Source organism: Odocoileus virginianus, chromosome 5 (assembly GCF_023699985.2).
Source record: "Odocoileus virginianus isolate 20LAN1187 ecotype Illinois chromosome 5, Ovbor_1.2, whole genome shotgun sequence".
Lineage (NCBI taxonomy): Eukaryota > Metazoa > Chordata > Mammalia > Artiodactyla > Cervidae > Odocoileus > Odocoileus virginianus.
Window position 1 is genome coordinate 92,791,973 of NC_069678.1, and position 17,505 is coordinate 92,809,477.

The 17,505-nt window shown below is 49.9% G+C and overlaps 1 protein-coding gene across 9 annotated transcripts in view; it reads right to left on the bottom strand.

The window, feature by feature from the left end:
- Positions 1–285: 285 nt before the first annotated feature.
- SAG (S-antigen visual arrestin) overlaps positions 286–17,505 on the bottom strand; it is a 41,380-nt gene continuing 24,160 nt past the window's right edge. For 5 of the 9 annotated variants that reach the window (XM_070468451.1, XM_020893901.2, XM_070468456.1 and 2 more), the window contains 9 exons: positions 17,049–17,184; positions 15,905–15,989; positions 13,963–14,035; positions 11,464–11,601; positions 9,282–9,359; positions 6,061–6,084; positions 4,176–4,231; positions 1,540–1,555; positions 286–512 (listed from right to left, as the gene is read on the bottom strand). In XM_070468451.1, coding sequence (XP_070324552.1) covers positions 404–512; positions 1,540–1,555; positions 4,176–4,231; positions 6,061–6,084; positions 9,282–9,359; positions 11,464–11,601; positions 13,963–14,035; positions 15,905–15,989; positions 17,049–17,184 — 715 coding nt within the window. In that variant the 3' untranslated portion in view covers positions 286–403. The other 4 variants (XM_070468452.1, XM_070468453.1, XM_070468454.1 and 1 more) reach the window with 4 other exon arrangements.

Here is a 17,505-nt window from a genome sequence, read left to right on the forward strand (position 1 = left end):
TGGGTGCCCTGGAGCTAGGATAGCACAGGTCACTAGACACACAGCCCCGTACCACCCCCTTCCCCAAGTTTCCAGGGAAACAGCCTACCCCAGAGGCCCTGGAGAAAGCCTGGGACACACCAGCCCCCCGTCGGATGAGCAAATGATTTCAGGATGGCTTCTTACCTTGAAGGGTCCTTCTCCCCTCCAACCCACTCTCCCATGCCCCTGCGCCCCCAGATTCAAGGCTGCCCCTTGCGTGTTACTAACTCAGTCAGCCTCCCCAACAAGTCAGCTTGACTCACAGCCGGGGCAGAACAAACTTTATTTCTGTGAAAAAGACCCACACTTTGGAATTTAGCATCACTAAAGGGCTAGCCCTGCTACCATGTGGCTAAGCATCCCGCGTCCTGAGCAGGCCTCTTCACTCATCCATAGCCGCCTCCTGCTCTGTCTTCTCTTCCTTATATTCTCCTGCATCTTTCAGATTTTGGCGAGCAAACTCCTCAAAAACAAAATTTTCATCCTGAAAACTAAAATAAAAACAAAGAACATTTTGATCAAGGCATGTTCTTTGGAGCTTGCGATGAAATCCGGAGGAAAAACAAGGTCCTTGATCTTCCTTTTGCAAGAGGAACCCGTCAAGTTTCTCCCACTGATGCAATGGGGGACAAGGCCATCCTCCTCCTAGCCTTCCACGTAAAATTGCTTTAGCAAACAAAAATATGAAACAATGAAGGAACCCACAGAGCAAACACACATGCTTGGGATAACTGTGTGTGTATGTGCGCACATGCATACGTGTGTCCACATGTGTGTGTGCCCTGATAATAGGGAGCAACAGGAAAGCCAGGCCGTGTGCCAGTGTTGAGAGCATGGGGTGTCTCACCCTCAAAGGGGTTTGTTTTGTTTTGTGCAGGTCTTAGCCTATCAGTAACCACTGTTGTGGCTGGCTCAGCCCTCATGGTTCCTGTTAGGACTGCAAGATGCCCTTCAGCAATAACCATCCAGAAACTTTGAGAAAATAAAGGTTTATTACTTACAGGACCTGGGAGGTACACAGCGCACCTGGGGCCACACAGCAAAGTCATGGATAAAGAGAGCTCAGAGACAACGGGCCTGGGGTGTTCTGCCTTTATTTGGGTCGAGGCGGGGGGACGTCTAGAGTTTCGAGGGCTCACTCTTTATTGGTGAGTTTTAAAACAGAAGAGCGGGGAATTTAAAGCGCACTAAGACAAAAGAACAAGTGGCTCGAAGGATCTGTTACTGAAATCAACCGAAATCTCTAAAACAGAGGCGCCTCAGTGGGGAGAGCAGGCCTGGCTGGGATCTAGTCCTGTGGCTGGCAATGTGTTTATTCGAGATAGCCATCTCTGGAGTGGATGCCTCTTTGAAGTAAGTGGATGACTCGGCAATCAAAGCTTAAGTCAGGCACTTGCATTTAAAAAAAAAAGAAGAAGAAGGAGAAGAAAAAAACAAAACACACACAAGTGTGAAGTCTCGCTCTAGGGTTGCGGAGGAGGAGGTCACAGAACGGGGATAATGCCGGGCAGTGCTCACCTTTCCATGGCGGTATCTGCGAGCGTGGAAGAAAGGAGAGACATTTGTTAGCATCCATCCTGTCTAGCAGAAATCTTCTTCCTTCATTAGGTCACTTTACAGGTGGAGGAATAAAAGGCCAGGAAACACGCATTTCATGAGAATTGCATGTCATTCCTGCTTCTTGGCCAGGTCCCCCTCAGAGGACCTTTCTTCCTGCATTTTTGTTGTCTTTAAGTCATTTATTGATTTGACTGCTCAGAGTCTTAGTTGCGGCACGTGGGATCTGGTTCCCTGATCAGGGATCGAACCCGGGCCCCTGCATTGAGAGCCCAGAGTCTTAGCCACTGGACCACCAGGGACGTCCCTCTCCCTGCATTTTTAACCTTCGCTTCCTCCAAAAGTTGCCCCCACAACCTACACCTCCCCAGACGGAACAGCCACAACCTCACCCTCTAGACCCTGTCCCTGCTTAACCTCACCCCCTCTGAAGCTGGGCTTCTCTTTTCAAAGCCTTTCTCCCTACGACACGTCCTTTGGACCCTGTCCACAGGCCACCTCCCATGTGGTGGAAGTACACCTGGTCCTGCTTCCACGTCCCACTCTCTAGGGGTGAGTCCTGGGACTTGACACTGAACCTGCACCCCAGTGGCTGTTGGGGGGTGAGGGGACCTATCCCCACCGCACAGGGGACCTACCAAGAGGCTGATGCGTCAAAACCAACACTGGGCAAGAACCATCCTGGACACCCCTGCCTCGGTGATGAGCATAAAATTATACTAAGTGCGACCATCAGCCTTGAAGAGAGTCAACACCTGAATTCTATAAGAATGCTCTAGACAGAGGACAATAAAATCTCAGTAGCATTTCTCTAGCACTTACTGCGTACAAATCACTTGGCCTCTAGCCCTGGCAGGGCTTCTTAACTCTAGTTTATGCTTCCCCTGTTTAGCGTCTCCTCGTCTAGACTCAGGGAGTCGGGGACCAGGCTAGTGAGATATGAGTGTGCATCTGCAAATGAAACTGGAGACGCATAAACCTCGGGGAATGAGAACTCCTAGTCTGTGGGGTAATTTGTTCTTTCTCCCTGAAATCTGACAGTATGAAAGATCATTGTCTTAGCCTTGATGTTGTAATACGTTCAGTGTAAGGGCCATAATGACTGGAACATGAAGACGTCATACCCAGGAAAGGAATAATCCCACTTCCCCCAAGAGAAGTCCTAAAGTCTGTTCACAGGGCCAGAAAAGGATCTGACACCAGCGATATCCTCCAGTCATAGTTTTAAAACAGCCTTTTAAAATGTCCTTGAAAGGGACCAGAATGCATCACAACCTCACAGTTTAAAATAGTGCTTTAATGACACAAGCATAAATGAATAATAATAATAAAAAAAAATACGGTTAGGCTGTGTGTTTTTCCCCCAAGGGAAGTTTTTGGCAAAGCACGTTGAGTATTTGAATCCAAAATATTTGGAAGACATACTTTGAGACAAAATAGTTTTGAGACAAAGCCAAAATGAATACGGGGGCTCATTCTGATGTTTAAATGCTGTCTCATTATCAGTGTATAAAGGCTTTTTATAAAATATAAGAAAAATAAACCCTGCTTGTTTATACCACTTTTACTTAAAATGTTCTTAATTACTATAACTCTGAAGGGTTCTCATCTAGACATATCCATTTTTCTTTCCTGCCAACTAAGCCACCTTAACACACAGTGGAGAATGTTCCTCAGAATTTCTGAGATCGCATCCATATTAATTTTGCTGCTTCATTTATCCCTTTCCAAAGAGCTGTGCTATGCTTAGTCGCTCAGTTGTATCCGACTTTTTGTGACCCCATGGACTGCAGCCCACCAGGCTCCTCTGTCTATGGAATTCTCTGGGCAAGAATACTGGAGTGGGTTGCCATTTCCTTCTCCAGAGGAACTTCCTGACCCAAGGATCAAACCTGAGCCTCCTCCATTGCAGGCAGACTCTTTACCGTCTGAGCCACCGGAGAAGTCCAATTCACATATCATACAATTCACCTATTTACATGCACAGCTTTACAGCTAAAGCCCTCTGGTTTTTAGCTTGCTCACAGAGCTGTACAACCATGGCTTTATTTGTTTTTAACATCCATACAAGAGCCAATGGATTGACAATTCAAAGGAGCCCAGGCGTTAGGATCCCAGCCTGATCCTCATTCCTAGTAACTTCTGTATTCCCATCACAGCTGCCACTTTCAGAAACACTCACCTTCTAAATTCCTATTAATGCTCCCAAATGAAATGCAAAAGCATCAGGCTGTCAAATTTATCTTTCGCCCGAATTTTCTTTAAATCTCAACCCAAGCTTATTTATAGCAAAGTGCCTGCTTTTAAATCATTCCTAACAAAACCTAACAAGATAGCCCGCATCCAAGCAAGGATGCTACATCCTCTGGGCACTCACTGGAGCTGGACAAACCGCCTGGACCACTGGCCAAGCCCCCTGACATAGTCGCTGAGGCCTGGTTTCTGGGAGGGCCCGGGCACTTGAATGTGGCCTGCAGCCTTGGATGCCTGGCCCCCTCCGTGCCCAGAGACGCGGTCAAGGAAGAACTAGCGGAGACTAAGTCAGAAACCCGAGGGTGGCGTAGGACTAGAGGAAGCCAAGACAAGGCATGACTGACCTGGGTCCTCTGGCTGAGGGTGCATGAGGCGGAACGGCACCTCAGTGGCCACTTCACTAGAAACAAAGGAGGCAGAGCGGTCAGGATGCGCATGGCTGTAAATGCACAGCTGAGCGCCGTGGCTGCAGAACTTCGAGAAAGATCCCCAGGCCCCAGCTTAAGGAGGACTCAGCGAGGTCCAAAACAAAACAAACCAGAAGTCAGGAAGTGGTCAGGAAGGAATTTTTAAATGTATTCCCTGAAATGTGTTCCGGAAACTCCACTTGCATGAGGCTGAGGCGGCCAGGATTTTGGGGTCTCCTTTCCTCCTGGTTATTAGTTTCAGGGACATGCTAAGTAGTGAAATGTCCAGGGACATAGTGTATGCTAAGTCAATTCAGTTCTGTCTGACTCTTTGAGACCCTGTGGACTGTAGCCTCCCCAGGCTCCTCTGTCCATGGGATTCTCCAGGCAAGATACTGGAGTGGGTTGCCATGCCCTTCTCCAGGGGATCTTCCCAACCCGGGGATCGAACATATGTCTCTTGCATTGACAGACGATTTCTTTACCACTAGTGCCACCTGGGTTCCCCTGGTGGCTCGGAAGGTAAAGAATCTGTCTGCAATGCTGGAGACCTGGGTCTGTGGAGAGCAGTCCCTTGGGATGAGCAGAGTCCAGCCAATTCCAGAAGCTATAGGACTTTGAGGCAGCTTGGAATTTATACAGGAAAAGGAGGGCAGGGAGTCAGGAAGGGGCAGAAGGAAAATCTGGACACAGGAAGAATGGAAAGGGGTCGGCAGGCCGGGGGGGACAAGGGTTACTCCCTGTTTCACCCAAGGCCTACCGCCTCCCACCCTGGGGTCACTGCTTTGGTCAAATCTCGTCTGTTGATAAGGCACTCTTGGTGGATCCTCATGTGGCCAGGGTCTAGGAGAGAAGTTGCCCTGGGTTCCATGGGAGCGGGGATGATAGGAGTCAGTAACGGAATATATAAGGTCAGCACCTGCCTCAAACGTGTCTTACCTGCTGCCTCTGTGTGCCTGATTTAAAAGGCTGCTGTCACTATTCACAAAAGCCCAAACAGTCCCAAACTGGAAACAGTCCAAATGTCCACCCGCCGATGAATGGATAAACAAAATGTGGCCCACTCATACCATGGACTGAATCTCAGCCATCAACAGGAAAGAAGTACTGACATGTTACAACACTGACACTGCAAACATGCCGGGTGAGGAAGCCAGTCACGAGGGGACAAATATTGCCTGATTCCGTTCATATAAAATGTCCAGATGAGGCGAATCTACAGAGTTAGGAGGTAGATGAGCACTTGGCTCGGAGTGGGGAGAGTAGGAGAGTCTCAGCAGGTACGGGGTTTCCTTTCGGGACACAGGGTACAAGAGCTAGAGACTGGTGAGAGCCACACCACATGTGAGTGTCCTTGATGCCTCTGAACTGTACTGTTTGTTTTGTTTGTTTGCATCAAGAGGCAGGTGAGTCTTAGTTTTCCGACCAGGAATCAAACCTGTGCCCCCTGCATTGGAAGCACACAGTCTTAACCACTGGACCACCAGGGAAGTTCCTAAACTGTACAGGTTTAAACGGTTAAAACGGTATGCTCCACGTGATGTATATTTCACCCCTGAACACACACGCGTACACACAGGGGCAACTGCATGGAGTGTGCCTGTTTTCTGAGGGTGTGTCCATGTGCGTGCCTTCATCCAGCGGCAGACCCAGCTACGGTCTCCACGGAACATCCCAGCCTCACCCCATCACTCAAGCTTTGCACGGCGTGAGCAGGCAAGTTTCCCATCATCGCTGAGCAGGACACTGTCCTGTTTTAAACCCAAGGTTTGTCCCCTTCAAACCCTGGAGTCCAGCAGAGAAGGAAGGTGATGAGGCTTACCTGGAGGTGAGCTCTCCCAGAAGGCTAGGAAACAAAAACACAAACAGGGCTGTGGTGACTGTCCACGGCGGTAACACAACCCTCCCTGCCATTATTCAGAAGCGGACGCGTCCCCCTCCGCTCCTTCATCACCCACGGCTTTCCGGACCTTTGCGCTCCTCACGGTGCACTCCACTCTTCCTCTCTGCTTGTGGCTTCATGTCTTTCTCAAGTGGATTAGTTAAAAAGAGGAATCACTTAGGTTTAAGCCCTAAAGTTCAAGAATAAACCCCAGTCCAGAATTTCTCTTGTGGCCACAAAGGTCACCATGAAATACCTGCTAAATGCTTACCTTGACTGTTACATTCGACTGTTTTAGATCCTCTCAGAGAAAGTGAAAGAAAGCACCATATACTTTCTAGATATAGATACAGATACTATATCTATATATGTGTGTGTGTGTGTGTGTGTATATATATATATTGTCCTTGCTGCAGGGCATTTTGGATCTTAATTTCATAGCCAGGAATCGAACCTGCATCCCTGGCGTTGGAAGCACAGAGTCTTAACCACTGGACTTCCAGGGAAGTCTCAACACTATTCACTTTGTAAAACAGGACAACTACAATGCTATGTTAATGAAATCTGCAAAACCAACCATGTTCTACTTTAACCAACCATGTTCTACTTTGTGGTCCCAACCAAAATTTGGGGAACTCTTCGTCCACTGAGACTTATGGAATACACACATAGATTTGCCTTGATGGCTGAACTACCCAGGACTCATTAAGGTAAAAGGCCAGAGCCTTTGACAATGGAATTTGAAAAGGAAAATGAGAAGTCAAGTTTTTCCCTTTCAATGAGATTTCCTTCTTTTTTTTACCATGCCATGTGGCACGTGGGATCTTAGTTCCCCAACTAGGAACTGAACCACACCCATTGAGTTGGAAGCACACAATTTTAATCACAGGACCACCAGGGAAGTCCCTTGATGAGATTTTTAAATGGAAAGAAATTGAATTTGAAAAAAGATGGAAAACCATTTCCTCAGAACTATGAGACATCTGTGCTCTAGTGTGAAAAGGAGACTCCCCAGTCCTGTAATGGCTTTTTGGGGGGCGGGGAAGCCCTCCCCATTATGGATGGAGCCTCCTGAGATGCACTGTGAATTCATTTCCCAGCTACCATGCTTTTCTGAAGAGAACTAGAGATCTCTTCAAGAATATTAGAGACACAAAGGGAACATTTTATGCAAAGATGGGCACAATAAAAGACAGAAATGGCATGGGCCTAAAAGAAGCAGAAGATATTAAGAAGAGGTGGCAAGAATACACAAAAGAACTGTACAAAAAAGACCTTCATGACCCAGATAACCATGATGGTGTGATCACTCACCTAGAGCCAGACATCCTGGAATGCGAAGTCAAGTGGGCCTCAGGAAGCATCACTATGAACAAAGCTAGTGGAGGTGATGGAACTCTAGTTGAGCTATTTTAAATCTTAAAAGATGATGCTGTGAAAGTGCTGTAGTCAATATGCCAGCAAATCTGGAAGACTCAGCAGTGGCCACAAGACTGGAAAAGGTCAGTTTTCATTCCAATCCCAAAGGAGGGCAATGCCAAAGAATCTTCAAACTACTGCACAATTGCATTCATCTCACATGCTAGCAAAGTAATGCTCAAAATTCTCCAAGCCAGGCTTCAATAGTACATGAACCATGAAGTTCCAGATGTTCAAGCTGAATTTAAAAAAGGCAGAGGAATAAGACATCAAACTGCTAACATCCATTGGATCATATAAAAAGCAAGAGTTCCAGAGAAACATCTACTTCTGCTTTATTAATAATGCCAACCCTTTGACTGGGGAGATCACAACAAACTGTGGAAAATTTTTTAAAAGTTGGGAATACCAGACCACCTTGCCTGACTCCTAAAAAATCTGTATGCAGGTCAAGAAGCAACAGTTAGAACTGGACATGGAACAACAGACTGGCTCCAAATTGGGAAAGGAGTATGTAACGGCTGTATACTGTCACCCTGCTTATTTAACTTATATGCAGAGTACATCATGCAAAATGCTGGGCTGGATGAAGCACAAGTTGGAACCAAGAGTGCCAGGAGAAATATCAATAACTTCAGATATGCAGATGACACCACCCTTATGGCAGAAAGCAAAGAACTAAAGAGCTCTGTTTGAAAGTGAGAGAGTAGAGTGAAAAAGCTGGCTTAAAACTCAACATTCAAGAAACTAAGATCATGGCATCCGATCCCATCACTCCATGGCAAATAGATGGGGAAACAATGGAAACAGTGACAGACTTTATTTTCTTGGGCTCCAAAATCACTGCAGATGGTGACTGCAGCCATGAAATTAAAAGACACTTGCTCCTTGGAAGAAAAGCTATGACCAACCTTGACAGCATATTAAAAAGCAGAGACATTACTTTGCCAACAAAGGTCCGTCAAGTCAAGGCTATGGCTTTTCTAGTAGTCATGTATGAATGTGAGAGTTGGACTATAAAGAAAACTGAGTGTTGAAGAATTGATGCTTTTGAACTGTGGTGTTGGAGAAGACTCTTAAGAGTCCCTTGGACTACAAGGAGATGCAACCAGTCCCTCCTAAAGGAAATCAGTCATGAATATTCATTGGAAGGACTGATGCTGAAGCTGAAGATCCAATACTTTGGCCACCTGATATGAAGAACTGACTCATTGAAAAAGACCCTGTGCTGGAAAAGATTGAAGGCAGGAAGCGAAGGGGATGACAAAGGATGAGATGGTGGGATGGCATCATCGACTCAATGGACATGAGTTTAAGCAAGGTCTAGGAGTTGGTGATGGACAGGGAAGCCCGGCGTGCTACAGTCCATGGGGTCGCAAAGAGTAAGATATGACTGAGTGACAAATGAACTGAACTGAACTGATGCTTTTCTGAAGCACAGTCAAAGGCCTTCTCCTTTTTTAGATCAACTTCCACAGGTGACCACATGCACACCCATTCTTGCCAGGTGGTACCAGTAGTGTACGTGTTTTGCAGTCTGCTTTTCTACCTTTTTCTCTGTAATGTTACATCAGGCAGAATTGTGAAACTAGACAAATAGAGTCTTTCTCAAACCCTACCATGTAATTGGCAGAATTTGTGGACCTTTCTTGCTTTCTGTCTCCCAATCACTCGGGAACAAAACCATTCAGATGGCTGACAGCCAGACAGAGCAAGCGGCACGTTGGGGCATGGACACTCACCCCGACACTGTGAGCTTCACCTTGATCTGGTAAGATACCAGGATCCCCATGACGGTCTTGTCTATTCCCTCCTTTACGCTGTTCAAACAGAGAAGAAAAACAGAAGAATGCAGAGGAGCAGTGGGAAGCAGAGACTAGATGGATCAACCCTTCTCCCTAGGCTCCCCAGGTGGGGGACCACCCTCTCCAAGAGACCTGGTCATCCATGTTTTGCTGTGTCCTCACTGTCTGGGGTGCTGGAAGGCACTGGGTGGATGGGGATTTGTTGTCATTCAGTCACTAAGTTGTATCCGACTCTTTGCAACCCCATGGACTGCAGCATGCTAGGCTTCCCTGTCCTTCGCTATCTCCTGGAGTTTGCTCAAACTCATGGGCTTCCCAGGTAGCTCAGTTAAAGAGCAGGTGAAGAATCCGCCTGCAATGCAGGAGACTCAGTTCGATTCCTGGGTCGAGAAGATTGGCTGAAGAAGGGATAGGCTACCCACTCCAGTATGCTTGGGCTTTCCTGGTGGCTCAGCTGGTAAAGAATCCACCTGCAATGCGGGAGACCTGGGTTCGATCCCTGGGTTGAGAAGATCCCCTGGAGAAGGGAAAGGCTACCCACTCCAGTATTCTGGCCTGAAGAATTCCACTAACTGTACAGTCCATGGGGTTGCAAAGAGTCGGACATAACTGAACAACTTTCACTTTCACTTTCACGTCAGTTGAGTCCATGACACCATCCAACCCTCTTACCCTCTGTCACCCACTTCTCCTCCTGCCCTCACTCTTTCCCAGCATCAGGGTCTTTTCAAATGAGTCAGCTCTTCTCATCAGGTGGCCAAAGTATTGGAGCTTCAGCATCAGTCCTTCCAATGAATATTCAGGACTGATTTCCTTTAGGATGGACTGGTTTGATCTCCTTGCAGTCCAAGGGACTCCCAAGAGTCTTCTCCACAGTACCATAATTTGAAAGCATCAGCTCGAGGCTGGGGACTGGGGGGGGCTTTGCTCTACCATTGACTGACCCGATGACCTTGGCTGAACCTCTCATCTGGTGAAACCTCAATCTCCTCTTCCATCAAATGAGTAGAAATTCACCTTTCTCACCAAAGAAAGCATGGAGAGATGGGCGTGTTTATATAATACTCCACGAATGACGAAAGATCTTTACAAACGCACATGTCACTTTGAACTTTGTGATTCCTTCACCCTTGAGTTCCTGGATCTAGAGTGTTGTCTCCCTGTTTGCCCATCTCCCAGAGCATCACAGACATGCTTAGACTCTAACACGCCAGCTGGCAAATCGTCCTCAGAAACCCTCTGGCTCCCATGATCCTGCTTTCTGCCTGGTGTTCACTGCCCCAACTGTTCATCTCAGAGCTTTTCCTGACAGCATCACCTGGAGGCGATCACTGGGGCCGTGGGTCACACAGGATGGCGGGGGGTGGGAGGCGGTTACACAGAATGGGGAGCTGGCAGTGAACCCCAAGCCTGGTGACAGCTCCTACCCCCGATCATCAGGGCTCTTCAGCACACGTGTTCCCAGGAACAGAAGCCCCAGAGGACGGTGAGGAATAGCAGGGGTATTTGACTTAGAAGCTTCGATCTAGTTTTTTACTGGATCCATTGCCTCAATTCAGCCTAACATTCTGAGTTGGGTCAGCAGATCAGTGCTTAGTTTCATTTAAACCAAGCTGACATCCGTAGCCGTCAGGACCTCCTGTTCCTTACCTTTCCAGATGGAAATGAATAAATGATGTTTCCATCCTTCATGAGGTACTCAGTTCAATGCTAGCTAGTTGATGCTATTTCTTAGAGGTACGAGCTGACTTTTCTGGGGCACTTACTGTGTGCCGGGCCCCACATTTAATGTGGCCTGTCTCCCATAATCCGTGTCAGCTCTCATACCCTATGGATGGGGAAACTGAGGTCCTCGCTCAGACAGCTGATGCTGTCGGGACGGGGTGGCCCAGACGGTCAGCAAGGGAGTGGCGCTTTGGCACAAAGCTGTCTCCAGAGCCCAGAGCTGTAGTCACTACGTCATACCAGGCGCGGGAGAGAGGGTCCCTGCTCCGGCCGCTGAGCATTGGCTTTGCACCGCCGGCCACCGTGCTATGTGCCAGCCATGAGCACAGGACTGGGACGAGAAGACCCAGACCCCTTCCCCCGACCCCGCCAGCACTGAGTCTCAGGGGCTCACATGGTGCTGGAGGCCAGGTTCGTGTCCTCATGCTTGATCTTCCCGTCCAGGGCGATGCCCCTTCTCTCGCGGTTGTTGGCCAGCAAGGGCACCAGTGTCAGCGTCTTGGTCAGCGAGCTGTTTGGTGGCACTTTTTCCCTGTAGGAAGAAACACGGCGGATTTAGCCAGTTGCTCTTATGGCCACCGCGGCCCCCAAGAGACCTTGTCTATGCTCACGCATTTCCCAGAAGCCAGGTTCCCCGCAACTCGTGGGAAAGAGCCTGGAGGGGCTGTGCATGTCTCATGAGAAGGAGAAGAGCACGTCTCACAACAGGCTGGCAGCAACATTGGAGCATTTCTCAGCGTGCTCCCATGGCTGAATTTCTGGAATGTTCTATGGGGTGAAGTGAGACCGACTGGCCCAAGGATCAAGGACCACACCCGGTTTCCTCCTGAGACTCCATGAAGCACATGATGGGCTGCAGGGTGACCCGACAGGGACAAGAGCAAGCCCAGGCTGGGCGTCGTCCATGTCAGGAGGCTCAATGTGTACCCAGGGAATCCCCCACGTGAGCTGGACAGACTGGGCAGTTTGGGGTTCAGAGCAGCACAGGCTTTTTCTCCCCCAGATGGCCTCCATCACCAGCCAGGTGGGGCCTCCCCAGCATCTGATAGACAGAGGGACCTCCTATCAAACAGTGGGCCTGGGTGCAGCGGAGGGCACAGCAGCGTGGTTTCCCCAGGTGGGGCAGCGTCCCCAGCTCACAAAGCAGTTTCTGAGGCTGGAGAGTTGGCTCTGCCACTTGCCCATGGGCTGCCCCCAGGCCTGTGCCAACAGCCACTGTGCAGCCTCACGGGCTCTCTGATCGCAGAGCCCAGGCGGGCTCTAGCCATGTTCCTGGCATAACCTTCATCCTTGTGCCCGGCCAGAAGGCAGGGCCCTGGAAGCCCTGCCCCGGAGCCAGCCTCGGGCCTTTCCTCAGAGGGCCCTCAGACATATGGGGAGCCCCACTGCCAGCCTCCTCAATCTCCCTGGGGACTTGAAGGCGGCTGTGGCTTCTCCGGCCTCCAAGTGCACACAGGAGGCTCCTGGGCACACCCTTTACAGCATCCTGCTTGAGACAAGGTGGCCCACATCCTTGCCTTTGGGACCCGGGGGAATCTTCTCTTAAAAAGCTTGGTTTGGGCAGCAGAGTGACAGAAGCAGAAATTGCCTTGTCAAGGTAACTGCAGTAGGAAGGGGCCCCCGGGCTGGCCTTGGACCATGGCCTATCCTGCTGCACCCTGGCCGACGGCCTCTGCCAAGACCCTGGACCAAAGCCCCACCTGGCCACTTCCCAGCACCTTCGGGATCTGGGACTAGATGGTGGGTAACAGCTTGGTCATCAGGGTTGACCTGGTTCCCAGGTGGCCTGCCCACCAGAGCCCCCAAAGCCTCACTTTCACTCCCACAGTTTTGGACACCGAGGATGGTGTCCAGTTTTCTAGGACTCTGATGCAAAATGAGCTGAAAATAGGACCAGATAATGGGGTATATTAGGGGAAACCTCAGCTGGGGACCATTTCCTCCTATCATTGTTGGGCACATGCCAACAGGTGAGCCAGGAAGACTCCCAGGCACCGGTATGGGCAAGGATGCAGTCTGAAAGTAGAACTGACCCCAGGCTTGGCCCCGCAGAGGCAGTCAGTGGTTCATTTCCTGCCTCTCTCCCCTGAGACGTAAACTCAGGCCAGGTTCTGCTTTAAGTAACAGTTTATCCCGAAGTGGCCTTTTAAATATTATGTAATGTTTTCTTGCTGAATCGGCTGTCTTTCCTCACCCCACCGCCTTCCTCCAACGATGAGAGTATTTTTGTCGTACAATGGGGCTTGGAAAACAGGAAAACACCTTCCCAAATGATCCTTCCTGGGTGGGGGGTTGGTAACCCCCGAGAGCTGTGAGTTAAATGAACCTGAGTGCCTAGTGCAAAGTAAAACCGGTCAGGTCTCTTGCTGCACCGTGAAGAAGCCATCGCAGGGTTCTTGTTTGGGTTTTATTGTTGGTTTGTTTTCCATTTGATTTTTATTCTAATGGAGGGAGAAAAGTCACTCATGACAAGTGGCAGAGTACTGAGATAGCATTCTAATCTCCTCGTCATGGGTACCAGATTTTCAAATTGTGGAGATAATCAAAAGATAGAGAACCCTCATGTGGGCTGACAGGTTATTTGATGACCTGTTCTGGGGGTCAGAAACAGTATCAGATTCCTACCCACTTATTTAAGGATCAATAGAAGGCTCTAGCCCTTCCCGCTGTGACGGTTCAGGCTTCATTTTTCTCCTCCCCATCATTTCCTAGCTCGACCCAGCTCTCAGAACTCTTGTGACTTTGCAGCCCTTGAAGTGAGAAAAGGGGAAGGACACGGCAAGCTGGGGAGCTGGCTGACCGCTCTACTTCCTTCTGCACCAACGACCGAAAAGGGGAACTTGACAAAGAAGCCGGAACCGCCCAGGAAATAGAAACCCAACCCGCTACTCACTGTGTTTCCTCCGCAGCCACCGGCTTGATGTAATAATCACTCGAGTAGAGAACCACGTTGGCCACTTGTTCCACTGCAAAGGGAGGTCAGGGTAGGGTGACTCGGTGTGGGGTCCTGCCTGCCGCCTCCCGGGGGACATGGCTGGCCTTCCCTCTCTAATGGCCATCTGAGTGCACCTCTCAGGCTCAGCTTTAAGGCTGAGATTCCTGTTCTGGCCTCAGGCCAGGCTTCCCAGGTGACGCTAGTGGTAAAGACCCTGCCTGCCAATGCAGGAGACATAAGAGAGGCGGGTTCCATCCCTGGGTCGGGAAGATCCCCTGGAGGAGGGCATGGCAACCCACTCCAGTATTCTTGCCTGGTGAATCATGCAGCACACGATTGATCTGTGGGTGTGGTGTAGTGGATAGGAAGGTGGGCTCTGGGGCCAGACTACCTGGGCTCAAATCCCTGCCTAGCCATCAGCAGTGGTGTAGTTATTGAACTTCCCCGAGCCTCAATTTCACCATCAGCAAAATGGGGGTGATGATCGCATCTAACTTATACAGTTATTGTGATAATTTTAAAAGGTGATATTTATTTATTTTTTTTTTTTGGCCACACCTTGTAGCATGAATAATTTCTCGAACCAGGGATTGAACCCACACCTCCTGCATTGGAAGCATGGAGCTTCCTGGACCACCAGGGAAGCCCTCAAAAAGATGATTTTTAATTTCCATTAAAATCAAATTTGAGAAAACACAGTGCTTGGCCTATATAAAGTTCTCAATGTCTGCCTTCAGAAATTCAACAGTTTCTTTCAAACATTAGCGGTTTGGATGTTTGGATTCATAAAATTTTGAAAAACAACTTAAAAAATAATTATCAAATGATACTTTCTCCGTCCTGCTGCTTTGTGAAATACCATATGGAACATGACATACAACATGCTAGATAAATCACACCAGGTCCTACAGAGACTTAAAGGCATAGAAACTAAACTCACATAAAAACAAAACCTTAATGTAAACATGTACATTAGCATTAAGAAAAATCTAGAATATTTCAGTATGAGTGCATCTGATTCCTGAGCCTTATCTATGATGGACAAGAGGGAGAGAGGAACGTAGTGGATGACACTTAGGTGACCAACCGTCCTGGTCTGCCTGGGACTGGCCTGTTTTAGCACTGGAAGTCTTTGGTCTTTGATCCTGGTTAACCCAGGACAGTTGGTCACCCTAACTCTGTCTCAGTCATCAAGGGCCTGAGGGAGATGTGAACGGACAGGTCTCCCTTCCAGGTCATTCTATCATGTCTTTCCACGTCACCCACATGAGACCAAGATCTGGGAGCATCCCCGCTCACTTTGACGCCCTTTGACCTGAGGCAGTGTGCTGGACCAGTGGGACCAGTAAGTCAGAGGCCCCTTTCCAGAATATATGGGAGGCTGGGGCATCACACGGCAACACAACAGCAGCAGTGACAGTGGGGATGACCATTTACAAAGCATGTCCAGTGCGCTCAATCAACAGATCAGAAAAACCCAGGAAGGTAGACCAGGAAGCCCTGCTGTGACTGCCCGCTGGATTCTGAGACGATGTGCACAGCACAAGCCCGCAAGGGACCCCAGGGTTCCCAGGCCAGGTCCCCCCACTACTCTGCAGAAAGGAAACCCCTCCCCCCCACCGGACCTGGACCCTCCAGGAAGGCAGGACAAGGAAGGACAGGAAGACGTCCTGTGGGGGATGTTGTTCCAGGATGGAAGATGGCTCTAAGCTGGGCAGGAGGCTACAGAGAGGACACTAAAGGGACCTCCGCCTCTAAGGCCTTGCTGCCCTGACAACAGAGACAAACGAGAGGTTCCAAGGACCAGGAGGGCCTGAGAGACCAGAGGAGAGACCCCAGGAAACTTGGCCACTGGGGACTTGGAAGGCTCTGCCATCCAGCTTGGAGCGGAAGGCCCTACCTAGCACTTTAATCTTCTTCACTGTCTTCTCTGTGCTGTTGGTCACGGTCACGGTCACAGGAATGGGCTCCCCGTGGTAATAGATCTGAAGAAGTCAGCAGATGGGGCAGAAAAGGCAAAGAGAACCTGGTCATGTCTTTCTAAATTCATCCCAGTCCTTTAACTGGAGGCAAAGTGGCTGAATTCCCACACTTGAGGAAGACAAGGTGAGGGCATGTGTCTGGTGCAGGTTCTGCCCCATGTGTGGGAGGCTGAGGCGATGATGTGGGCTCCGGCCACAATGCCCGAGTCCTGAGAGTCACGCAGAGCAGGCCCTGGAGCTCTTGAGCGGGATCATGAAGTTATTTGGGGCAGAATGAGTGAAAAGAGAGGAGAATGTGGTGGGGGGCAGAGGTGGAGCTCATCCAGTGGCGACTCCGTGCTATACCAGATGGGCATGTTGTTGCACACACACATGAGTGCATGCACATATACATGCACACACATACACGCACACACATGCACACATACACGTGCACACATACACGCACATGTACACACATGCATGCACATATACATGCACATGCACACACATGCGTGCACACACGCACACATACACGTGCACACATACACGTGCATGTACACACTCACATGCATGCACATATACACGTGTGCACATGCATATATGTATTCATGCACGCGCACATGTACACATGCACACACACATGCACACATACGGTCTGCCGGGCTTGTGTCAATGTGTGTGTGACTCTTGTTGACCAGAGGGACCGGAGACAGCCCTGGCCAGCGGTCCTTCACCTTTCTTGGCCATGACATTCACACGTGACACAGCCACCCCCTTACCGTTACTGCCCAACTTCAGTTTGAGGGAAGCAAACAATTTGTAACACCCACTGACGCCGCACTAAGAGGCCCCCTGGGGCAGAGATGGGAGGGCAAACCTCCCCCACATTTCTGGGACCCACGATGAGTAGAATGCGAGCCAGATTGGCCCTATTCTAAGGGTCACCTTCACTGACTTCAAGTTACGAAAAAGTCCAGTCATCCTCAGAGGTTGGTGTTCACCACAACACCCAAGACTGCCCGCAGCCCACCCCCAGATGAGGGCCTGGGTGGGCTCCCTGCAGGCCGGCTCCGCAGTCACCTCTTTGCTGAGTGAGACGGCGAGGCGCAGGGGCTTGTCCGACATGAAGAACTGCCAGGAGGCCTCGGCTCGGGGCTGGGGACCCATCTCGCGTGGCGCGTGCTGTACCTTCCGGATCAGCAAACGCACGGAGCTCCTGCGGATGAGACGTCACGGGATCAGCACCTGGGCCAGCTCGGGAGGGCCCACCAGGTCGCCCCACCACCCGCTGCCTCATCCTCAGGCTGGGGTCCCTTGGGGATGCTCCTGATGGGTGCAGAAGGACTAATAGCCAGATCAGGTCTGGGGGCCGGGGCCTGGCGGGTGGTGTGGACCCGTCCGCCCTCTGAGGGTCCCTCTCACCCTTGGTGAGGACCCCAGCTTGAGCTCCTCTCAGGTGCAGCTGCGGTGGGAATGTGTGCCTACATGACGTTTCAGAACTCTCTACAAATGTGACAGCTTGTCATTGCCATCTGAT